The sequence below is a fragment of the Vigna umbellata genome, chromosome 1 (assembly GCF_029865625.1).
Source record: "Vigna umbellata cultivar VRB3 chromosome 1, Vumbellata_1.0, whole genome shotgun sequence".
NCBI lineage: Eukaryota > Viridiplantae > Streptophyta > Magnoliopsida > Fabales > Fabaceae > Vigna > Vigna umbellata.
This window is the reverse complement of record NC_142165.1, coordinates 47,173,852-47,199,595: the sequence shown is the minus strand read 5'-3', so window position 1 is coordinate 47,199,595 and position 25,744 is coordinate 47,173,852. Positions and strand designations below refer to the sequence as shown.

Here is a 25,744-nt window from a genome sequence, read left to right as displayed (position 1 = left end):
CTAGACTTTGTGTTACTCTTAGTTAAAATCAGTTAGTATTTTGGTTAAGCAGTGTAAGTAGGTTCAGTAATTTAATCTAATTATTTAATCAGAGTTTATGTATTTCTTAGTTAGCAATTACATCCAACTCAACCTAATTATAAATAGGCTTAGACTAGGTTGGATAATCGGATAGAACCATTTAAATTATAAGACTGGATATTTTTTTGTAATATGTGTAAACAAAATCAATTTTTGTTTTAATCTCTTAAAGAAAAGTTTGTTTTGGTCCTCATATTTTTTAAAATTACAAAATTTGAACATTTTGATCAAATATATATTGGCATTTACTAGTGTTATTAACTTCTAATGGTTATGTTATAGTCATTTTGAATAATTTTGATTGATTTACTCATTTTTTATACCAAATGAAACGTAAAAGTTAAAACGATCTCTGTTATTGGTTAATGATTCGATATATATTGAGATATACCTAGCCTATGTTATTATTTTGAAATAACGTGACATAACACATTTAATTGCATGTCACGTTACCAATAAATGAATAATATTGAACAGAACTAAGAAATAATAATTTAAACTCATTGTATTTAGTAAACGGTCAAAGATATTAATTCTAATTCAAATTAAATGACTACGTGTTTTATTGCAATAACTGCCTTTTTAAAAGTAGTCTCCATTTATATTTATTTGTACAAAATTATTTTAAAAACACAGTTTTCAACAAATAAATGTTTTTCAATTTCAACTCTTTCAACAATTAATTTATCAAAATCTAATTTTATGGACGGTTGAAGCTATAATTGAAAAACCCATTATCTGCACATACGTATCTCATGATCGCTTTGCCGTACCAACAAAATGTAGCCATGTCAAAACTACAAACAAGAGTGATGACATTATCAAATGCGAGAACGTTCCAAGTTCCACCAATTCACCTACAAAAATCACGTATATATTGAACCACGCAATTGTTCATTTTAGTGGTTTACTCGGCAACCAAAACAAATTAAATTTAAATGTACAAAAAGCAATGCGCCAAAACCTTTAAAATTTGGTAACAAGAACACAAGCATGAGATACACTATAGAAATTAATTATAAATAAGTCAAGATGCTTGACAACACATATTCCTCCTAGCAGGAAGTTCCTGTGCAGGGCCTGGAACGATAATCTTCTGGCCAGACAAAGATGCGGAGTTACCATTTCCCTGACTTTCATCAGCAGTTAGATTCTTCTTGTTGAGGATGTTGTATATTTCTGTCAAGACAGTTACGAAGGCTGTTTCAACATTAGTTGCCTCCAGTGCTGAGGTCTCTAGGAAAAACAACCCTTCTTTCTCAGCAAATTCTTTTGCATCCTCGGTGGGTACATCACGCTGGTTCTCAAGATCACATTTGTTTCCTATCAGAATTATCACTATGTTCTTGTCAGCATGGTTGCGCAGCTCTTCTAACCACCGGGGTATGTGATCAAAGGTTTGGCGTTTAGTGATATCATAAACCAACATTGCCCCCACAGCACCCCTGTAGTATGCACTTGTAACTGCTCTGTAGCTGCATCATAAACCATTCATATATGAGGCTAAACTGACATTTAATGTACTTGTAAGTCAACCATTCCAACCAATAAATAAATAACGAGAAGAAACACTAAATAGATATAATTTGCATGCAAGAAAATATATCTCTAATCTACATGCTTCATAACAAATATGTGAGAAACAGGAAAACATGTCCAAACTAAATATGTTGGTCAGTATAATTTATAAGTGTGGAAAATTTATGTAATACGGTACCCAACATTTGTTGTAAAAACCTGACGAAATCACGAAAAAAATAATACTTCCTGATGCGTACACACTTGTTGCTGTATTGTGCAATTCTATCAAGATACAATAAAAACTTCTCATTCTTTGAGATATTTAGAATCTAATAAGATAAACTCTTAAAGAATAAATATACCCAGAATATTAGAAGAAGAAAAAAAGAAATGAGCTATGTGAGGGAGAGATAGAAGAGAAATGAGTTGAGTGATTTTGAAGGAAGCATTAGCGGAGTGGTTCATGATTGTCCAAAATTCCCAAGGTTTGCTGGAAGAAAAATCCAGCAACAACTCAAAGTTCACAACTTGCAGAAGAAGAAAAGAATCCAACAACTGTTGGACTAAGGTCTTCGACGGACGTAGCTTCCGTGAATCACGACATCAAGAATAGGGGTTTTAAAATTTGCAACTAACTGTTTGTTAGCTTTTGCAATATACTCGCAGCCCTTTATTTTACAACAACATTGGCATCCACTTCCATGGATGGTCTGTCGCAGGTTCTTCCGTGTTTATGTATGTGGTAAATATCAATGTTTAAAAACTGAGGTTTGATGTAGTTCATATTGGAAAAATCAGTTGTTATTGTAAAAGCTCAATAAATGGAGAATATTGACATCTAGTTGACTAGTTGAGAGCGGGAAGTATAACGAGATTCTATTTCTATGTCTTATAAACAAATCTAAGCAAACGCATTTCTCTAAACTCTGTAAAACATGAGATCGTATTACATTAAACAACTTATGCAATAATTCATGCACTACAATCACTCCATTCAGTTGGAATCCCTCCCACAATAATACCAAATATGTTCCAAATTCAGAATTCATTTTCCTTTAGAAAAAATTATGGTTTTATATAGTTCGAGAATATAAAATGTTAGAAATGGAGTAAGAAGAAAGTCAGCATCTTTATGAAACTAACAATCAATCAAAAAAGGCATAACTATCAATTCCGGTGAAGTTGATCTATAAATTTATCAATACTTAGACCATAACAGCGACGATTGACCAAAATGAAGAAAGACAAAGGCAGCAATGAGAAACGCAGACTTAACTAAATCTACCAGGATTACATATAGCTTTGAATTTTGCATAATAACTACACATTCACAAAACAAATGCTGCAAGACTATGACATGGTGGCCATAAACTCGTTCCACAACAGTTTTTCACGAAAAAAATACCGTTGCAAATTTAAAAAAAAAAATCACTGGGGTAATTAACTAACAGCAACCCCACAATTTCGGCGACCAATAGCATCAACACAAATAACTGATTCTAATGCACAACCAAAACTATAAATCTAGCCACAAAATCAAGAATTTTCAGGTCTTTGCAACCATATCACAATATTTGTCCATAGTTTTTGACAGTATCAACGAGAGTGGTGACCACACCGCAGCTACTATTGTAACCATAATTACAATCCCAATATCAAGGTTTTCCGAACATAAGTTAGCCTAACATAATTACTATAACTCCAAACTACCGGTTTAACTGATAATGTTTCACACAAGTTAATACACACTCTTGGTTATATTTTACATTTTAATATAATTAACTAAATTGGAAATTAAGTTTTCTTTATGATTAACGAAAATCACGGTGACGAGTTATGTCAAGTGTTCGTCCAACAACACAGATTCTCTCGAATAAGCAGTTTTCCTTGTTTCGTGGTAAATTCCAGATACTTATTAAACCTAGCACATGCTCTTGAATACTGCGTGCTATTCGTTTTGCTGCTTCTGTCACTCATCAATCACGAATCCAGAACTTGATCGTGATGATAAGCTTAGTTAATAGAGGATCGCTGGCGGCGGTGATGAGATCACGCGCGAAACGAGGCGATGGTGCAGATGACAGATTGAAAGCGAAGCTAAAAATGAAGAAAGTAGGGAAAAGGAAAAGAGATAGCTGGAAGAGCAGTTAGAGTACCGTTCTTGGCCAGCCGTGTCCCAGATCTGAGCCTTAACGGTCTTGTGATCGATGAGCAAAGTCCGCGTCTGAAATTCAACACCGATGGTGGACTTTGAGTCCAAGCTGAACTCGTTCCTGGCAAACCTCGCTAGAATCTGTGACTTCCCCACCGCAGAGTCACCAATCAGCACCACCTTGAAGACGTAATCTATCCTCTGGTTCGCGTCCCCATACCCTCCTCCTGCACCAGCACCTGCCATTTCCACTCTCTTTCTAACTGTCTCCTTCCCTTTCATTTCAAAACTCGAATTCTCCTTCCCTTTCACCTCAAAACTCGAATAAAAGGTGACGATCTTTTTTGTTCTTTTTTTTCATCAATCATAGGACAAATTTATTTCTTCATCGTTTACATTTATTGGTATTTTTTTGGAGGGACACAGGTGACACGTGTTGGAATGAGGTGGAAGCGTAGAGACGTGTTTCCCCACACCAATTAGAAGTTAGTTGGTTTGGTTTCATAAAACAGTGTTTGAAGAAGAGTGAAACGGTTGTTGAGGACAGCTCCTTCTATCTTACTTTCCTCTGATCCCACCACCATTTTACGCGTTGCGGAATTCTCGCTTCAGTTGTCTCAAAAATGCATACAAAAAAATAATAATATTTATATAATGTAACAAGTTTATTACAACATTATTTCTTCTAAATAAGTTAACTTCAATTTTGTAGTTGAATAAAACAATATCCACACTCATTTAGTTATTAAAAATATTGTCAAAATAAACATAGCTGTCGGTCCATGTATAATAGAATAATTTTTGTGTATATGTCCTTTTCTTTCTAAATCAACCCTGTAATATGAAGTGTTTGTTTTATTACAACAACGAGAGACACTAGAGATATGATATGATATTTCTTTTGGTTTGTTAGTTTATATATAAATAGAATACTCTGGTATTGTTTTAATAGTAGGTTTAAAATTAAAAAAAAAACAAAAAGTTTGTACATAGATTATACATTATTTTTTATTGTATTTCTTTAAATGTTATAACTCTTGAAATATAAGTATAGTTTAATTTCCATAGGTTAAGGTTTTGATATGATAAAAATAATTAATTTTACTTTGATTTTATTTATTTATTTTCTTTATTGGATGGTTGAAAAGGAAATATTATTGATGTGGAGTTGATTTTTTGGATATTTACCTATATAGTTGGGATTGTGAGAAAAACATTATAAAGAGATAGTTGATTAAAACACTCTTTAATCCAAATAACTATAGTTAATGTTGTAATTTTATAATGTAATAATTGTATATATATTTATATTATACAATATGTAAAATTTGAATATATGTGAATTGTATACATTCTTGAATAAAAATATTGTTTTGAATATATGCGAATTGCATAAATTTTTATGATTGTTTAGTGTGACTTTTAGCTCAAGTAATATCTTATTCCTTATATTCGAGTGGTATGTAATAATTAGAAACAAACCAAAAGAAATATCTAAAATAGTATGAGAATAGATGTGATTTCTAAAATAGTATGAGAATAGATTAAAAAGGATTAAAATGACATTTGTAAGTAATAAAGTATTATTTTTTTATATAAAGGTAAATTTTGTATAATTATAAAAACTAAATAAATAAGTAAACCTAATTTTTTGAAATTCAGTATAGATATACTGTCTAACTACTCACAGTATATTTGATCAATTTATAAATTATTATTTTAATTTTGATCAATTTTTTGTTAGTTTTTTTAATGGGGTTAGTAATGTGTCATATTTTCAAGATACATGTACAACTAACTGATGTCACATGTTTAATTTTATTATTTTGAATTAAAATTAAAAAATGCGTAAAAGATTAGTTCCTACACCCTTTTTATATCTTTTATATATCTTTTGTACACAATTTGTACACTTTTTACAATTTTCTACATCCTTGTACACGTTTTGTACACTTTTTCTACATCATTTCTATACCATTTGTACACCACTTATATATCATTTATAGAAAATGTGTATAAAGGGTGTACAAATGATATACAAAGGGTGTATATAGGGTATAGCAAGGGTATGAAAAGGTGTACGAAGGGTGTAGAAATGATGTAAAGAATGTGTAGCAGTGTACAAAGAGTGAAAAAAATGTGTACAAATAGTGTGGAAAGATGTAGAAAGAGTGTAAAAAGCATTATGCCAAAAGGTGTAACAAGATGTAGGAAATGTTATGGGAAGACTATAGCCCCGATTTATTAGGTTGTAGAAATGATGTAGAAAAGGTGTAACAAGATGTAGGAAATGTTTACACTCTTTCTACAACCTTTATACACTCTTTCTATACCCTTCTCCATCCTTTATACACCATTTCTACATATTTCTACACTCTTTCTACATCTTTCTACATCATTCTACATCATTCTACAACCTTTCTACAACCTTTCTACACCCTTTTGTAAACTCATTATACATACTCTGTACACCCTTTCTATACCCTCTATAGACTCTTTATAGACCCTTTTTACACTTTTTTACACCCTTTCCATATCTTTTGTAGAAAGGGTGTGCACCCTTAGTTTTCTACAATTTTCTAAATCGTTGTAAATGCTTTGTACAACTTCTATACATCATTTGTATACCCTTTTAACATTCTTTATACAAATCCTGTACACCCTTTCTACACCATTTCCATATCTTTTGTAGAAAGATATAGAAAGGGTGTTCACCCTTTGTACACCTTTTTTACACATTTTGTATACCATTTCTACACCCTTTTTATATCTTTTGTAGAATGATGTAGAAAGGGTGTACACCTTTTGTACATGTCTTTACACACTTTGTAGAAGGGTGTACATAGGGTGTACAAAGAGTGTAGAAAAGTGTAGAAAGAGTGTGGAAAATATATAAAAAAAGTATAGAAAGAGTGTAGAAAGATGTTGGAAAGTTGTAGGAAGAAAGTACGAATAGTGTAAGAAATATGTAAGAAGGTTGTTAGGAAGGATCTAAAATGACGTAGGAAGGAATGAAAGAGGTGTGTAAATGGTGTAGCAAGGGTGTAGAAACGATGTAGGAAGGATGTAAAAACGATTTAGGATAGTGTTAGAAGTGTGTAGAAAGCTTATCCGAAGGTTGTAAGAATGATATGAGAAAACTATACCCCCGATTTATTAGGTTGTAGAAAGGGTGTAGAAATTTTGTAAAAAGGTTTTAGAAGGGGGCTAGAAATGTTTTAGATAAGGTGTTGAAAGGATGTAGAAAATATATAAAAAGGGTGTGGAAAACGTGTGGAAAGGGTGTAACAAGATGTAGGAAAGTTGTACACCCTTTCTACAACCTTTTTACCCTCTTCTGTACCCTTCTCCATCATTTTTACACAATTTCTATATCCTTCATACATCGTTGTACACCATTCTACTTCATTCTACACCCTTTCTACAACATTTGTATATCCTCCTTACATCCTTTGTGCACCCTTTATACACCATTTGTACACTTTTTCTACACCCTTTTCATATCTTTTGCAGAAAGATGTAGAAAGAGTGTTCACCCTTTGGTACACTCTTTCTACAATTTTCTACATCGTTGTAAACCCTTTTTACATGTTTTGCACAATTCATGTACACCTTTCTACATGTTTTGAACAATTCTTGTACACCCTTTTTACACCATTTCCATATCTTTTGTAGAAAGATGTAGAAAGGGTGTTTTTACACCCTTTCTACACTCTTTTTATATCTTTTGTCGAATGATGTAGAAAAGATGGTCAACTTTTGAACAAACTTTTTACATCCCTTCCACAAAGTGTGTAGGAAGGTTATTGAAAAATTAAAAACATAAAAGTACTAAGATAAAATTTGAAATATAAAGGCTTAATACCCTATTTTGTCTCCAGTTTCGCTCGATAATGTCAAATTAGTCCATCCTTTAAAACGTACGTCAATTACGTCCTTACTTAATAAAATTTATATCAATGAAATCTCTTCCGTTAAATCCGTACAAACGACGTTAATAGAAGAGAGAGAAAAATAATTAACGCCGTTTGTACGGATTTAACGGAAGGGATTTCATTGATATAAATTTTATTAAGTAAGGACGTAATTGACGCACTTTTTAAAGGATGAACTAATTTGACATTGTCCAGCGAAACTGGGGACAAAATAGGGTATTAAGTAAAAGTTATTAAATCAACACTTGATAATAAAATTTATAAGAGTTTATACAACATTTTCTTTTTCTTTTTTTCTTTTATGTATACACCGTGCATACGGAATTTGTATATTATTTATCCGTTTTTATAAATTTTCCAATGGCTGAAAAAAAAAATATATTTTTAACAATATCTCAAAACTTATGTGTTTATCTTTTTAATTACTCAATTTAAAAAATATTTTTTAATTATTTGGTTATGATATATAAGTATATATAAAAATTATAATAATATGTATAAGTTGCTTATTATAAACAACTTTTTTATGTAATTGAGAAATATATATATATATATATATATATATATATATATATATATATATATATATATATATTTGTTAAGTTTTATTTTCAATAACAAGTAACAAGTTTTTGAATCTAAATTTCTTTCCACACGTTTTTTTCTAAGAAATCATTCAAATTTCTCTTCAACTCTCTATTATTTTAATTAATTTTTAACTTGATAAGATAAATATCTTGTGTCTCTTTATTCTATTAATTAATTAGACATTCTAAACATACTTCCCTTTACACATAAAAACTATGTATATAAGTCGTCAAATTAATCATTCTATTTATGTCAAATTATCTCATAGTTTATGTTTAGTTTTCTTGATCATTTTTTTTAATTTTCATCTTTAATTTGAATTTCCAAAGATTTTTTTAAAATTTATCAACGATAAAATTCAACCTCACATCACAAACTAAACTTTTCATCATATATAATTTTAATTTTTTATTATATATAATTATAATATCATATAATTGAATATACTATTTATTTTGACTTAATTATATGAAAATTAAATTTTATGATAAGTGCTAAAATCGCAGTAAAAGAAACACTCTAAACAACATAAGACAACACGGTGCTCTCGTGTAATTTCCCAAATCAAACACGTAAAGTGTATTATAATTATAAATAAATAATGAAGAAGTAGAAGAACCCTAATTTTCATTGCAACAATTGTGTTGTTGGCAGGGAGTGTATTTGTTGCATTTGGTTTTTCTGGAATTGTAAGATGGAGGAGGAAGAGCACGAGGTGTACGGAGGAGAGATCCCCGACGAGGGTGAGATGGAAGGAGACGTAGACATGTCCGCCGCCGACGATGACGCCGCCGTCAAGGAGCTCGACGAGATGAAGCGCCGATTGAAGGAGATGGAGGAGGAAGCCGCAGCGCTTCGCGAGATGCAAGCCAAGGTCGAGAAGGAAATTGGCAGTGTTCAAGGTTTCTCATCACATCTTTTCATTCAATTCATCAATTTTATCTCATCATCTTTTGATTAGCCAGTATTCTTTTTCATTTCGAACTGATCCTCGAGTTTTCTCATCTCGCCGTTCTCTGATCTTGTTCAAGCCCTGTTATCGGTTTGGTCGCGCTTGAGAGTACTCCCATCATTATCGTTATGCAATTCTTTTGTGGAACGTTAAACTCTTTGGTTACCAGAATGCGTTTCTTATGAGCTTTGTCCACAGCTAAATACCAGTCTTCTTTAAACTCGTCCTTTATGATTATGATTAAAACCTAAAGCGTACCAGAACTCGAACAATAACCTCTTCCATCTCATCTATCGTCATTTTTCATAAAACCTAAAACTCGCCAGTTTTTTTTAGTAAATTTGATGTATTGATAAACCTAAAAACACCAGAGCTTGAATAAAAATCTCTCTGAACTCGTAGTCGAGATCAAAGTTTCAAAATTGGAGTCGTGGTTCCGTCAAATTTCCTATAGTGTTTTTTGCGGTTGCCCCGCATTTCACTATTTGCCATTGACAACTGTGATTAATTCTTAGTTTCTAATCAAGTAATTTTATTTGAAGTATTCTTATTTGTATACTTGTCTTTGGTTAAAATTTTGGTAAAACATACAATGTCCTTTGCTGAACTATATTCTGTGAAATATATGGATTTTACCAAATCGAGTGACTATTGTCTAAATAGAGTTCCCACATATTGTTTTAAACTTCAAGATTGAATACCTTTTGCAGATCCTGCTAATGCAGCTGCTTCTCAAGCAAACAAGGAGGAGGCAGATTCTCGGTCTGTTTTTGTTGGCAATGTATGAATCACATCATATCCTCTTTTTTTATTTTACTAGTTTTTCAATTTGAATCATGATTTCCCTTCTCTGCCGTATTTATGTGGAAGTTTGCATTCGACTACTCTTTTTAGTTGGATACAAAATCGTTACCTTTTTCCTAATCAACTTAAATTACAGGACCTGATTTGGTTAATACGAACTGTATTTAGTACATATTTATTAGTCCTATTTAGCTCAAGTTGTGGAAGTTAAAACAGTCCGACTGGATTGATTAGTTGGACCAAAAACCAAAAACTGATCTGCCAAATAGTTAGCTCCAGCCTTTGAACTGATAGCTTACATATTAGATAATAAACTACCTAACTAAGTATAAATCGGTCAGAAGAACTGCAGGAACCGTTTACATTTTACTTATAATTTATGGTCTTTATGCATTGCTGCAAAAGAATATTAGTTTAGTTGGACACACACATAGAGACATGGTGTTTGTGAGTGGTTTAATTTCCCCATAGTGTTTTATGAAGCTTATACTGTTAAAAATATCCTAATCCTATGTTATTTGGTGCAATATAATATTCAATACACTCTTCATAGGTTCTGTAACCAAGTTGCACAATTGTGAAACACTTTATGTAATTGGGAGATTGTAACTTGCAATAACTTAACTTTCAGTTTGTTATTTATTCCCTTATAATCCCAAATTTGGTTATACATTTTCCACTTTAATTGTAACATTATTTATTTTAATCAAATTGATTAAGACAACGTGGGACGCCATGGCAGTGGTTATAATGTTTTTCATATCAAATTTAAATTTTCCAATTTTAGATATGGATGTGGTACACTAGGCATTACTCGTATGTCAGGGTCGCTTTAAATGTTAACCAATGTGAAATTGTGGAGATTATACTTGGTAATGGCATTATGTTTCAGTTTCTTTGAGCATTAGAGTGCTGCTCTATTTTGTATGATGCGTAGCAGTTATACATTGATTACATATTTAATATTTCATGCAATCAAAAAGGAATACTATTATCATCCATAACTGTTTAAGTTGGAAGGAATACTATTATCATCCATAACTGTTTAAGTTGGATAAACATATCTTCGTGCTTTTTCCTAAGACAAGTTATAGGGCCCATAAACTTTGGATCAAATTGTCCTGCCGATCCTTTGTGTTTGTATGTGATACAAGGAAAAAGTAGTGAAAAACATGCAAGAGATCTTGGTAGTTGGAGTCTATTAAATTGCAAATAGAAATAAGTCTATTAAATTGGAAATTTGAGTACCATTGAGTAGTTTCTTTAGACCTTACGGGGAATAATTTTTTTTTTCTTTCTAATCTTAATGTTTTACCAATGCTATGTTGGAAATTAGCAGTGATCTATGAAAGATTTCATATAAGGTATTTAGCAAAGCTTCTCCTTCATGCCCTTTCTGATTGACATTTGATAATTCTAAAATTTGAAACTTCTTGCCGTTGTTTATCACTGGGTATAACGCACATGTCATGTCTTGGGCTATCTATTAATTTGGCCGCTTTTAAAGCATTCTTTTATTTGTTTAGTTTTTTCAGTAGAAACCTTGGTTGAATGGGTCTTGAGTTTAATTCTAGATGTTCTTTCTTATGCATTGTATTTTTTTTATTATGATATATTTGAAAATGCATATTCTTTTTGTTTTGGAGTGTATACTGTTAATATTCGGAGACAGGGTTTGACTTTTGTCTGACTATCATCGCAGGGTCATTCTTATTACTCAGGTTCTATAATTAGCGCTGGGATGCTTGCATTGTATTTTGTGTGTGGGGCAATGTGATTGGTGTCTCTTAGGGTTGTTCTAGAGGGAAAAAAGAAAGTATGTTATGCTTATGAAATTTAATAAGATACATGAAGGAAAACAAAGACAAAAGATTGAGGAGGAAAAAACTAAGCTTCTGAAAAGAAAAAAAAGGAAAAGAATGAAAAATTATACAGAAAGAAAAAGATCATGTTGAGAAAAAAAGAAGAAAGAAATGAGTAAATAGAAGAGAAAAAGAAAATATGTTGGGGAAACTATTAGTGACATTTCATGGATGGCTGAAACTGGTACAGCTGGAGTAGAATGTGTTAAAGATGCATCAACTTCACCCTTGGAGGAGACAGCTTGTGGTTCTTTTGGAAGAACATTCTGTAAGTGCTGGGCATGCAATCCTAGTGTTAGAGCCCTATTGTTGATTGCAGTGTGGTCTGTAGTGCCTTTGTTGTGTTCCATTTGGTTAGCATGCCCATTGGCATGCAGCCACTGCTTACCTGCTGTCTTTTTATCTCATAATTGTTTTCATCTCTTTAAAATAAGAGTAACTGGTGTTTTAGGTCTTTCCTTTCTCATATTAAGTGTTTTCACAAATCATCGAGTTTCAAGAGAATGATTATTTTGCATTTTTTCCCCTTTATCCCTCTTCTAACATCATGCAAAATTCTAATAGTGAAATTTTTACATAAAAAGTTAGAATTATGACCAATATGTTTAGGCTTTTCTTGTACATCCTTTACTGGTGATGCATTACTACCTTGCCCATTATTGGGAGTAGCTTGTATGCCAGAGAAATGTTGGTGCTATTGTAAAGGCTATAAAAGAGGCTGAAACCAAGGAGTAGAAGGAAAAGGGTTTTATCTAAAGTTTGAGAAGAGCCTGTAAAATGACTATGGACATAAATTAAAATTACATGAATACGGTGCATAGCTCGGTAAGGCTTTATGCTTTGGACGTCCTGTTGATAGGAATTGGTAGTTTATGGAGTTAGAAATTTTGAAATTCTTCTGATGTTTGAGGAGTTGGGAAGATGGTTGTCTCTGCATGTTGTAGTTATAAATAATAACTCTTGATCAGATTGAAAGAGTTTATGAAGTAAGAACTGGTGAGGAGTTGGTAAATACATATTTGTTAATGAGTTGCACTTACGTTTGTCACAGTAGGAAGGTGATCTGTCTGCCGTCGTTTTCAAGAGGTCTAATGTTAGATAAAAGTAGTGATGTAAAGGTTTCAATACACAAAGGTGATAATGTGGAGATAGAAATGAAGGATAAGAGAAATTATGCTCCAGAGTTTCTCAATTGAATTGTCCTTAGATTTATGCAATTCCAAGTTAAATAGATCATAATTCAGCTGTACACTTTTTTCATTTTTATTAGGACTGTTTTAACTGGAGATATTTGTGTAATATTATAATTTTTTAGTAGAACAATGTTATTACATATATGATGTCAGGATGTAAATCTGGAATCTATTTTATTTTTTAAGATAATTGAGTGTAAGCCCCTTTCTGATTAACTTGATACTATCGGCATCAAAATCCCTTGAAATTGATTTGGGTTTGTGCAGGTTGATTATGCATGCACACCAGAAGAAGTGCAGCAACACTTTCAATCCTGTGGTACTGTGAACAGGGTCACTATCTTGACAGACAAGTTTGGCCAGCCTAAAGGTTTTGCTTATGTGGAATTTGTTGAAGTTGAAGCTGTTCAAGAGGCTCTCGTCTTGAATGAATCTGAACTGCATGGCAGGCAACTGAAGGTACGCTATGTCCATTGAGTTATTATTTGAACTAGGTTACTATTGTTTGAATCAGCCAAGTGATCATTAAAGTAGTATTTAATCATTTGCATACTTGTATATATAGGTTTTACCTAAGAGGACCAATGTCCCTGGAATGAAACAACATCGTCCTAGACGGTTTAATCCTTACATGGCATACGGCTTCAGGAGGCCATATACTCCTCCTTACTTTTACTCCCCTTATGGATATGGGTATGTTGCACCCCTAATCTCAATTTGCACCTGTTGTGAACTCTGGTTTTGATTGATGTTTTATGTTTTGATTTTTTATTTCATCTTCATCAAATAACCTGCAGGAAGGTTCCTAGGTTTAGAAGGCCAAATCGTTACATGCCGTACTACTAGAAGTTTCATACGAAATGTGTTAAAGTATGAAGATGGTGCATCCTGGGGCAATAACTTTTTATTTTTTTTATTTGGGCATTGACACTGTCTTCATTCAGTATTATCTACTCTGCGATTGAGTGTCCATTTGTCTTAGTCTTAGGATGCTTGAACTTTTTTTACTTTTCTTGCGTAGTTATTGGATGATGGCTGACAATAGCCATTGAATATTATGTTATGTTAGTGACTTTTTTTTTCAGTCTTCATAGTTCATACTAACCAAAGATGTACCCTTTGGTAAACTTACCGGTCTTTGTCCGGTCGCTCGGAAATTGGATCAAATCACTAATTTAAATTTATATATAATCGTATTATAATTGTATTGTGAATGGCGTTTTCTGGAGCATTTTGGTTTACGATTTATGACGTATAGGTCATTAGACAATTTCTATATCTTCCCCCTCTTATACTGGGATGTTCATATTAACTGGTTTATAAAATTCAACAATAATTATATTTTTAGTATAATAAAAATCAATTTAAATTGAACATAAAACTAACAAATTCATTTTTTAAATTAAATTTTGGTTTTTTATTTTCTTGAAATGGTTGGATTACCGATATAATCTGCTATCTATATGGTATAGGCCCCTAAAAAGCCCCCAGTTTATTGTTTTCCTTCTTAGAATTCTATCTATCCCGTAATTGTAATATCAAAGGTTTGAACCGTAGATCCATAATTTCATACCTTTCTATGGATTGGTTCTGGTTTGAACCGCTTTCTGATTAGTTCGTGTTTATCCAATAGAAGAGAAAACCTGTATAAATTGTTTTAACGATCTGTCTATGTGAAAACACGCTTCGTTGCAACTTCTGTTGGCTGTCGACATGCAATGACCTATTAAGTGTAATGACAATGAATTGTTTTCATTTGGGTGAGACTACTGCGAAGAAAGACAGATACGGGGTTCTGATTTCACAGTTATAAGTTCTCTTATTATCCTGCTAATATTTCTATTTGCTAGTATTAAGTACAGTAAATATTAGACGTTTTTTTAACATGAAATACTATTTATGTTTTCATTTAATTCCTCCTTATAAATAATTAAAAAATCATTTAAATTTATGAAAAGTAATTAAAGACAACACTTTAACAAGCAAAATGATAAGCTCACACTAATCCCGAAGTAATATCAGATTTTCCATTTTCGAAATGGTCTTGAATGAAAGAAAAAAGCTAGATAAAATGATGAAATCAAATCCTAGTTCAGTTACTGAGGAGCGGTGATGTGGAGGTGCTGCATATACTGAGTCCTCGAAGATATCGTCACCAAAACTCGTAAACCAACCATGATATGATATCTCTACTACTATAACTATACCATAATCAATGTTGCTTCTTCTACTCCATACACATTAACGAAATTTGCAACTTTCAACAAACCATGCTAGTCACGTGTCACCACCACCCCTTCTTACTCAGCGCAACCACCACTAACAGAAACCACAACCTCTCACTCGCCCTCTCCATCATAACCTCGCGCCCCCTCTACCTCACCACCCCAAACCTCAAACTTACCGCTCATCGCTTCAATTCTCTCACAGTCAGCGCCGACTCCTTTCCCCTCCGATTCCAACATGTCACTGCCGATTCCAATTTTGACGCTCTCCTTTCTTTCCTCGAGTTCTCTTGCCTCCTCTCTTCCGCCGTCGCTTCCTCCGCTGCCACCGTAGTTGCGGCTTCCAAAAACGACCTACTGGCCGGGATCGGCACCAGAGCCGCTCCGTTTGGCGTCACGATGCTTGTGATCGGGGTTTTGATCGGCGTTTGGATTCGGAGGCGCCAGTGGAGGCGCGTTTGTGTGGAGAACGGGAAGGGTGGGTTGGAGGTTAACTTTCTCCAGAGGATTGAGAAATTGGAGGAGGATTTGAAGAGTTCCCTGACGGTTGTGAGGGTTTTGTCAAGACAGCTCGAGAAATTAGGGATTAGGTTTAGGGTTACGAGAAAGGCCTTGAAGGATCCCATAGCTGAGGTAACTAATCTCTCTCTTTAAGCGCGTGATTTTTTTGAACCTTTGGAATATAGTTGTTTGTTGAGTGAATTAGCTTGTATTTCATTCAGCGATCACTGTGAGGATCATATTTTTAATGCATAATTGGCAACTTCCGAATGGTTAAAATTTCTGAATAGTGACAGCTGAGCTTTAGAAAGTGTAATATGGTGTGAGTTTAGGATTTTGGTATGGTATGAAGTGAGTTGGTCGGGTGACACTAGCACATAGGTCTAGTAGTGACAGGAAAGCCCCGTGATACAATAAGGCTGATAGCATAATAGCTATAACGATTTCAACAATGGTAATTTGCAGCAAACATTGAAGATTATGATTCATAACCAAATTTGCTACCCCTTCAAATTATTGTTCATGACAAAAAGACATAAATATCCTTCATTTTCTGGACGAAGTTCTTATTTGGAAATTAGATTCGTAGAATCATCGCTGAATTCAGTTCTATAGCTGCAGTCGAGTATCAACTCCTAAAATCTTAAGCTGTTCCTGATATGGTTTTTACATCTTCAACACTTGCTTATACTAAAACCCTTTGAGCTCTTAATGTGTGCTTGGGCAACTATGCACAGGTTTATTTTATCTTACATTGAAATTTAACCGATTTAGAGTTGGGGCGGGAAGGATTGAATTGCAATACTAATTACTTGCAGTGTGTTTGGTTGGCCATCAAAGATTAGAGAAGATTGATGACATCCTTTTGAAGGTAATTCTAATAGCTTTTGCTTCAAATTCATGGATTGGATGTTGAAAATACTGGCATTGTTGAAGCGCAAAAAGGCACACTTCTTTGTAGATGCTTTGGATAATGTGTGTTGTGGTAGGCCCAATCCAGACCCCCAATGCCGACTGGGATAACTAATTTAAATGCTTAGTGGGTCGTGTTGGATCTGGTTATTTATTGGACATTATGGTGAATGTTATAGAGAGTTAAAAGAGGTGTTTAAATGGAATGACCAGTGAGAGGCACGTAATAAGAGGGGGAGAATATTTGTTAATCTCTTAAATACGGGGACCAAAAGGTCAGAGGCCGATTAGGATAAAGGAGGCCGGATGAGGCAAAAGGATGACACTTGAATGCTTTAGCTGATCGGGGTCGTACACCTTTTGGCTAGAACAATTGCAACACAAAAACTTCTACCCAAACCTTAAGTTGTAAGGTGGAAGCCCTGTAATTGTCCAAATATTCATTTTCTTCTTCATTAGATTTGGCTCTTTCTTAAGCATCTTTTTATGTTTCATCCGAATTAAGCTTCATGTCTTCGGTATCCTTTTGCTCCTTACCGCGCCTGTGTTAGCCATTTAATTGAGATCTGAAGTACTTTTACTTGCTTCTTATCCCCAGCTGCCCTTGCAGTTGCTGTCAACCGTGTCAGTTCTTCATTGTCATCCCCCAAGGAGATCTCATCTTCAACACATTCATCAATATCCGTTGATGGTGATCCTCCACTGTTCTCAAATTTGATTTGTTTACAAAACCCCAGGCTGCTAATAGTCAGTGGGTGCTTGAAACCAATTATTTTTACATTATGTTTATACACCATAGCATAACAATTAGCAAGTTAGCTTGTCTTCTTGTCATTTTACTAGTATCAACAGTCAGCACTTAAGTTAAATTTTGCAAGGCACTAAAATTGACCAAGTGCCTTGGTGAAGTTGATGGGTAGTGTGGTAGTACCTCAACCACCAAAAGGAACTGAACCTGTGTCTCTTGTGTCTCAGATGGGCCTTTGGATTCCCTTTAATATAGTGATTTACTTTGACGAAAATTATAGCCACACTGAGCAGAAAACAACAATTTACCGGCATATGGCCTGATCAGCATAGTAATATCGGAGTGGGTTGCTGAGGTATTTGGAAGTATTATTCCTGGTCATTGAAGTATAGCTGAATTTGAATGTCTTTGGTTCTTCTTAAATGAAATATATTGTAAAATATACTGTAATAACTATTCATATTTTAATTATTGTTAGTATTTATTCGTTATGCCTTTCTGTACACTTTTTTTCGTAAAAACAAATTTGCATTGGCATTTATATATCATATTGACACATGGAAATACCTTATTTTGAGTGAATGCTTGAAGTTTAATGTATGAAAAACATAAATAATTATTTGTTCATTTCTTGAAGACTGCAGCTTTGGCCCAGAAGAATTCTGAGGCTGCTAGAGCATTAGCAGTGCAATCAGACATTTTAGAGCAGGAACTTGGTGAAATTCAACACGTTTTATTAGCAATGCAGGTAATCCTATCCCCTATGTTATTTGAATTCTGGATGACAGTGTAGGCACCATTGTATATGACTGGACTTTGTTGTTTGAATTATTTTGTTTGTAATTTTATTATATAATAATAATCTAAGTTAAAGCGTTTTTGGTCTCTTTTGTGTACTTCAATTTTGGTTTTTGGTCTCTATTTTAAAAGTTTGTTTTTTAGCCCTTACAGTTGAAGTTTTTTTCTACACTTTGTTTGGTTCCTATAGTTTCTTTCCCTTTAGGTTTTTTATTCTTATATAGTTGACTAGACATTGATCTTGATATGGCTATCTCTTGAAGGTTAAGTGGTATTTGCTGCTAGCAGAAACTAAAACCTAAAAATATTAAATTTATGTAGATTATAGGAACAAAAAATATATTTATATTTATGTATTTAGTTTATGCAGTGTATGTTAGCTAGCAACAATGGGGGATAAGATATACTCAAATTTTAGGGGTATGTTAGCAAACTTTTGGACTCCTGGCCTGTTTTTCTTTTACAGTTGGTAGAATTTGTTTTGGATCACCCAGTATAATTGGGACATGAATTCAATGACGATGTCTCAAATTTTGCAGTTGAAACATTTGTAGTGTGGACAATTGGGTGTACTTTGGCAACCTCGTACAAACTACTAAATCTTTAGCTGCGTTGCAATAGAACACCTTGTTTTTTTTTTTCTGGTAATGTAAAGGTTATACTTTGACCTTGGATCCAATTTGACCTTAACTGGCTAATAAAAAACTTTCTTGACTATTTTACTTGCCAAAGTATCCTCATTCTTTTTGTCATCAGTTTGAATTATGTTGGTTATGTCTGATCGTTCACGTAGGAACAACAGCGAAAACAACTTGATCTGATTCTTGCAATCGGGAAGGCTGGTAAGCTATGGGAAAGCAAGCCCGAAATCAGTGATCGGCAAGATACATCAGAAATGTCAAACTCGGCTGAGGGTGTGGTAAAACAGGAGGTGCATCAAATATGATTGGGTTAAAATAGGAGGAAGTTCCTGAAATTTTGAAGTGGCAAATCATGGTGAAATATTGTATACTTTTTTCTGTGTACACTGAATCATAGATTTTTACACAATCGAAATTACCAAAATGTTATTAGCACATAATTAATGGTTACTCGTTTTTTCCAGAATACCTCAAATTTGCTGTGGATACAGGTGAGAGGAGATTACTCGAGAGGTAAGACATACTAAGGTAGGAGCATTTGTTGAACTCTGTCCAGTTCTGTTAGGAAAGATCCGCTGGTTCTTCGTGTCTGTGCATGTACTTTGAAATCAAATTTATAAGCTGTTCATCAATTTTGTTTTTAAATGCTTATATTGGTGGTATAAGGGTTCGGTACAACAGTTTTTGTCCCTTGCATGTTTCTGTGTCATATATTGAAATGAACCTTCAGTATTCGTTCATAATTTTTGAAATGTCTATTGGTCAAGGTGAATTACCCAAAACAAATTTATTGGAGGCTTCGGCACCTCCTATACATTGAAATCTAATGTTGAGACCCAGAAAAAACTACGGATATTGTAAGGTTTATAGGCCGAGGATCTTTTTATCCCTATAATATAAGATGTTTTCTGAAATCAGCATTTCAACGACTGCTCAACCTATCGGGGCCTGCTACTTCTAAACTGATTGATCCTATCTAGTTTATTTTCTGTGGTAATTTGGACGACTACTCCAATATGAAATCGTCCAGCGGTAGATATAAAAGTAACTGTGTCTTATCCCCACTCCCCTCCTTCTAATGAACAATTTCTGAAACTGAACTGTGATAGGGCTGCGAATTTGCAAATTCACAAGTATTCTTCAGTTTGTAATCCCTGGGATCACCTTGGCCATTTTATTAGTAGGTTAGTAGGTTGGACGTCATCTTTGGGATCTTGAACTGTCTTAAAGGTGGAATTTTAGGGTATTTATAAGGGAATGGGACTACAGCTCACAATCTACGGGTTTCAAGAGAATTTTAGGGGAGATTTATTCTCTGTTTTCACCATTCTAATTACCAAAGGTTGGCATCTGCCTCGTCCTTGCTTCTATATGGTTAGATCTATTTGGTATTTGCTAACAAGTTATTTAAATATCTTGGGCACACATCTATCGAGGCAAACTTTTCAGCTGATGTTCTTGCCTGGATGTTGTCCCTTTGAGATAGAAACCAGAATACCCCACTCACTTTTTCTTTTTCGTATATCCCCTTTCTAGCGGTCGGTTCAGCCTTACGTTTCTTGCCTTGTATGGTGTCCCCTTGATTTTTTTTCTTTTTTTTCCTATTTCTCTTTTCAATTTATTTCGTTTCTATTTTCATCTTCTATATTTCTTTCCACTAAATCAAATACACTGATGATATTGGAGAAATAATTATTTGTTTTTGTTAACTTTAGAGTATTTTTAATGCCCTTTAGTTGAGGGAAAAATGAAAAAATAAATTGGAAAAAGAAAAATAAGTAAAAGATAAAGTTGAAACAAACTATAAAATAAATTATTGTCTAGAGCTTTTGAAAAATGTTATTTAAAAAAAAAAACTCCACCCAACGTTCTTATTAATTAAGATAGTAAAATGTAATTGATTTGCTTGCGCTGTGAAATTAAATAAATAGTAGACCGATCTTGCCTATTGTATCCTCATTATAAGCCAGCTTGTCATAGTTAAAGCTCTTATGGGTGTTCTTCAAAGAACAAAATGGAATGTGGTATAGATGTTCTAAAATTGTAGACAAGGTCAGTCGGCAGAGAATGTTTTAGGTTTCAAAGTAATTCACGGGGATATGGTGTAGCCCAATCTGTGCTTTTGTCTATCTATGTTCTCACATTTCACAGGGCTGATTATAGTTTGGGATTTTATACTTATCTTTTTCTTTTTCTACGTTGTTTTTTATGTATTTAATTTAAAGACTCAATTTTACCCTGTATCAATTGATTCAATGATTAATTGCATGGAATGTTAAGACGTCGTTAATTATTTTTAAATCATAAAGCCTTATTTTAAAAAAAATGATAAAGCCTTATTAAAAAATATAATAAATCATAAAACTTATGGAGGCAAAGAATAAGGAGCTTTAAGTTTTAATTTAAAAACATGGCAAAACTGATGAGGACGTCAACTGTGGTTTTACCTTTGATCTGAATTTAACGAGTGAAAAGGAGAGGTTAAAATTCAGATACAAAAATAAACATTTTTTTCGGGTACTACGCAAAACTGGATTGGGTTACCTAGAAGGCTACAATACACTTTGCAATTATTCATTTCCTTGTTTGTGGTCACAATTGTCGAAACTATCAACGCCACTAAATCAGGGATTGCATGTGAATGTGAACCCAACTCATGGTACTTTTTTTTCAAAACAATAATAAAATTTATGTTCAGTATTCAGAGCAAGCAAGGAATTTGAAGGTACATTAAAATAGATGTAAGAGAAGCAAAGCGAGAGTGTCCTTGTCTTTTGCGAGACCTTTGTACTCCGCTAATGGTAAAAGTAATCGAATCCTCGATTAGAAACCTCGGGGGGAAAAAGCAATGAAAAAAGAGAAAATATCTCGAGTTGTTTTTGATGATGATCAGCACATCATTTGATTAGTGACTAGTGTGGAGTTTAGAAGAAAGGGTAAAGCTGTAGAAAATGGAAATATTTTTTATCTTTGCAGAGACATCTTTTTCCTGCTCAGTGGTAAGAAAGATGCGTAGGTCTGGTCACTCCCACAGTCACAATCCCTCTCACCCTCTCAGTGCAATGTCAATACTCTGATGGCAGCTTTGACTAATTGAAAGCTGTAGAGTCACAGCAAGGAATCCCGAAACCTCGAAAAGGAAACTGAAACGAGAATAGTTTCACATGCCCCTTAAACTTATTGGGTGTGAAATGCTTTCTTGATGCGTGCTAGATCAATTTTAGAAATCCACCTTTTAGGATATATGACAGCCATCCAATTCATTTCCAAAATTTTCACAAACACCTTCTGTTAAAATCTCTCTTTACTGTTTTTCGTTACAAAGTATGATAATTTTTTAACATAACCTACGTACTACAACGGACGGTGTTACACTAAAAGCATTAAGTCAAGGATAAAGGAAAATATATTATCTTGCTCGACTCACATCATACAGTGTGTGCATAGTGCAGAGAAATACAGTGAAGTATTTGCTTTTGTTTTTCCAACAAAACTGTACTGCTTGTTGCTGTAATATCAGTTTTTGTGTATACATAAAGCGTTGTTAATTGCAATTTGTAAAATGCCTGAAGTTATATTTAATACGAGTCCCCTTCAAATCAATTTAACATGATATTAACTAAGGGACCACTTCTGTAGGGAGTGCTCCTTGAAGGAAAATAGGTAATAAATACAAGTACTTAATCATTTAATTTCTTGGTCTGTATACGAACTTGAGGGGTCAGTAATAATCCATGCTTTTTACTCACTGAACATCTAAAATCTTACATTATAGCCAAAACATTACTCATTAATTTACAGCACATTTTTCTGAGGGCAAACACAAGGCACACAAAGGGTTTGCACTAGCAGCCATAATCAGGTGCAAAAAGTCCAGAATGTAGGTAATAGAGGTCAATGACAGTCAAAGAGATGAATCTTTAACTGAGAACTGAGACAAAAATTAGTTAGCATAATAAATGCCAATTTGAACTACCCTCTCCTGTCTGTGATATTTTTAAACACACAGAAAGGACAAAGCCATTTGTTATCCAAGCAGTTTCTAATAACTAGGTTCAAAGTCTCAAGTCTCAAACTACTAATAGAACGCTGTCCAAGGGGGGGCCCTTGATACTGATGTGGATTCTCCCAATTTGCTTAACTCTCTTGAGTCGTTCCTTTCACTTTTCTGCTACACTCTGCACTCTGCACCTCCCTTTCTCTCTCTCCCTCTCTACTTGTTTGCTGCCAACACATCTTCCAATTTATGTACCTCTCTTCTCTTCCTTCAGGCTATACGCCATGGCAAGAAAAGCACCACTCTACTCTGGAAAATAAGCAAAACCCTTCTTCCTTTTTTCATCTTTTCGCTTTCTGCTTCACTTTGCTTCTCTCTCTCACTCTCTCTCTCTCTCTCTCGCTTTGCTTCTCCACAAGTTGATAAAGTTTCTTCAGAGGACTGCCATCCAGATCTCAGTTAACTTTCATTAATTTCTGCCACCTAGTTTTCTCTTTCAGATGGGGAATGACTTTAAGGGGTGATATGATATGCATTCATGGCTTCACTTAATTCATATCATTACTACACAACCACCTCCTTGCTCATCGTACTTTTGCTTCACAATTTTCTATCTCTCGTTTCTGCCTCCAATCACCCTCGCACTGCAATCTCTCCAAGAGTAAGCTCTAATCTTAGCCATCTTTGTTTTGGTTTGCTTTCCACAATATCACTGCTTCAAGTATGTGTAAATGGTCTAACAAGAATCTGCACAAAATGTGTTTTCCGTGTACAGGAACTGTTATTTGAGGAGAAAAACAGGCTAGGTTCCATTCCTCCAAGCTGTCACAACAAGTGCAATGATTGTCATCCATGCATGGCAGTCCAAGTGCCCACTTTGCCTAGTCATGACTCTAACCCTCCAGATCTTACCAAAACTTCTGCCATGGCAACTTTTTTTAACCCTTCTTCTCCCCAAGGTAACAACAGGTACTCCAACTACAAGCCATTGGGGTGGAAATGCCATTGTGGTGACCACTTCTTCAACCCTTAAAACTTCTAAAATGGATATTGGCACTCCTATTTTTTGTTGGTTAAATTCATATTTTCTTGTTTAGGGGTCAGCTAGGGTAACAGATTTGCTATCACTTGCGTCAGCATGGATAGTATACATTGGAGTTTGATACACTTGTACAGAGTTTGTTACAGACCTGAATTCCAACTTTTATTATTATAATTATTATTATTATTATTATTTTGCCCCTGAATTTTGAGAAAATTTTGCTGTTGTTGCTTTTGTGTCTGTTTCTTGAGGGGTTCCTTATAATTGGCTAAGGATTAATTGCTAATTGTGTCCAACAAGAACAGACAGGAAGTGGGGTTTGTCTTGTCCATTGCTAAGGTGTTTTCTACTCTCTCATTTCTTCTGAATCTGTCTTATAAACCTTTTTTTCTCTTATCTTGGAATTTTCGTTGCCTACTTACTAGACACAACATCTTCATTCCTATGCAAACTTTGGACTCATTTATCTGTACATTGTTTAGTACGTTAACTATGATGTGTCGAACTTATTGATTTCCATGTTTTTGTTTTAATAATACTTATTATATGGTACAGATTAGATCAACAACAAATTTCCACTCATTCTGCCTTATGTCCTAGATACTGTATTAAGTCATCTCATATACACTTCAAAATAACTAGACAACTATATTTAACTTGTTAAATAATTTTGACAATTTTACAGTTCATGATCACGTGGCAATATTAAAAATACAATTTTACAGTTCATGATCACGTGGCAATCTTAAAAATACAATTTTACAGTTCATGATCACTAAGTTTTCACTTTGGTTTTTCTTGGACTGCCTAGTTGTATTCGATTTTTAGTAATTCATATTAAATTAAATTGTTTGTGTTTATTTATTAAAAGAATTCGATTATTTTAAATCAATATTTTAAGCATTCATTGTCCATAGGTCTAAATGCATACTATGATGAAACAAAAGTATATTTTTTCATTAAAAAATATATATTGTATGAACAGTTTTAAAACAAATTAGTATCTTCTCTGAGTAACTAAGATCAATGATCTTTTTTTAATTTTGTTTTAATGGTAGGAACAAAAATTCGGAAACAAAAGTAATTGATGGATAGAGTATAATTTATATTAAATTTTTCATATTATATTCTCAAGCTTTTATCTTAAATAATTATGAATACGATTCTTTACTGAAAAAATTAGCTAAAAACATGATATTGAACAGAAAACTTACATAATTTTATTAATTAAAAATTAACCTGATAGTAATAAAATTTTGTCCACGCATGGATATGCTTAATCAAAAAGAAATATTATAAATGTATATTTAAATTTTATCGGAACATTTATATATAATAAAGGAATTATCATAATGTTCTCAATTATTTACATTAAGATATTTTATTTATTTATTGTATTTTCCTGAAGTTTAATTATTTTAATAATTCGTTTTAAATACTTTATTAGTCTTTACAACTTATCTACTTCAAGTATTTTATTTTGAATTATTTACTTTGTATACATGTGTCCCCCTCTTATACTTCCAAGTAATATATTTATAGTTATCTATTTATAAAAATTTAATCATAAATTTATGACAAAATACCTATTATATTATTTAGAAATGTTGATTCTTAAATAAATATATTTCTTGTTACACTAATATTTTATTATGAAATTATATTTATTAATGAGATACATTATTAACACCCTCATAATTTTTTGTACCTAAAATGATTATTAAACAAGGTTGAATCATAAAAGAATTCGATACTCTGATACTTCTTTCAATTAATATTAATTACTAAACTA

General features: G+C 33.3%; 4 protein-coding genes across 5 annotated transcripts; 3 read left to right on the top strand and 1 right to left on the bottom strand.

The window, feature by feature from the left end:
• Positions 1-872: 872 nt before the first annotated feature.
• Positions 873-4,116, bottom strand: LOC124828164 (ras-related protein Rab11A). The gene is made up of 2 exons (XM_047301395.2): positions 3,759-4,116; positions 873-1,556 (listed from the first exon to the last, which is right to left on the bottom strand). The coding sequence occupies exons 1-2, from the start codon at positions 4,034-4,036 to the stop codon at positions 1,109-1,111; spliced, it is 726 nt and encodes a 241-aa protein (XP_047157351.2). The 5' UTR covers positions 4,037-4,116; the 3' UTR covers positions 873-1,108.
• Positions 4,117-8,873: 4,757 nt separating this feature from the next.
• LOC124828168 (polyadenylate-binding protein 2) lies at positions 8,874-14,302 on the top strand. The gene is made up of 5 exons (XM_047301398.1): positions 8,874-9,179; positions 9,940-10,010; positions 13,356-13,547; positions 13,654-13,781; positions 13,886-14,302. Exons 1-5 carry the CDS (start codon positions 8,972-8,974, stop codon positions 13,932-13,934), a joined length of 648 nt encoding a protein of 215 aa, XP_047157354.1. The 5' UTR covers positions 8,874-8,971; the 3' UTR covers positions 13,935-14,302.
• Positions 14,303-15,187: 885 nt separating this feature from the next.
• Positions 15,188-19,656, top strand: LOC124828166 (uncharacterized). 2 transcript variants are annotated; one of them, XM_088103429.1, is made up of 4 exons: positions 15,188-15,946; positions 18,112-18,222; positions 19,066-19,278; positions 19,378-19,656. In XM_088103429.1, exons 1-3 carry the CDS (start codon positions 15,359-15,361, stop codon positions 19,216-19,218), a joined length of 852 nt encoding a protein of 283 aa, XP_087959555.1. In that variant the 5' UTR covers positions 15,188-15,358; the 3' UTR covers positions 19,219-19,278; positions 19,378-19,656. The 2 variants fall into 2 exon arrangements, with proteins under 2 accessions (XP_087959555.1, XP_047157353.2); XM_047301397.2 differs by having other exon boundaries at positions 15,192-15,946; positions 19,066-19,268.
• A 2,717-nt stretch (positions 19,657-22,373) lies between these two features.
• LOC148205527 (EPIDERMAL PATTERNING FACTOR-like protein 1) lies at positions 22,374-24,141 on the top strand. The gene is made up of 2 exons (XM_088103430.1): positions 22,374-23,571; positions 23,686-24,141. The coding sequence occupies exons 1-2, from the start codon at positions 23,449-23,451 to the stop codon at positions 23,941-23,943; spliced, it is 381 nt and encodes a 126-aa protein (XP_087959556.1). The 5' UTR covers positions 22,374-23,448; the 3' UTR covers positions 23,944-24,141.
• Positions 24,142-25,744: the final 1,603 nt, after the last annotated feature.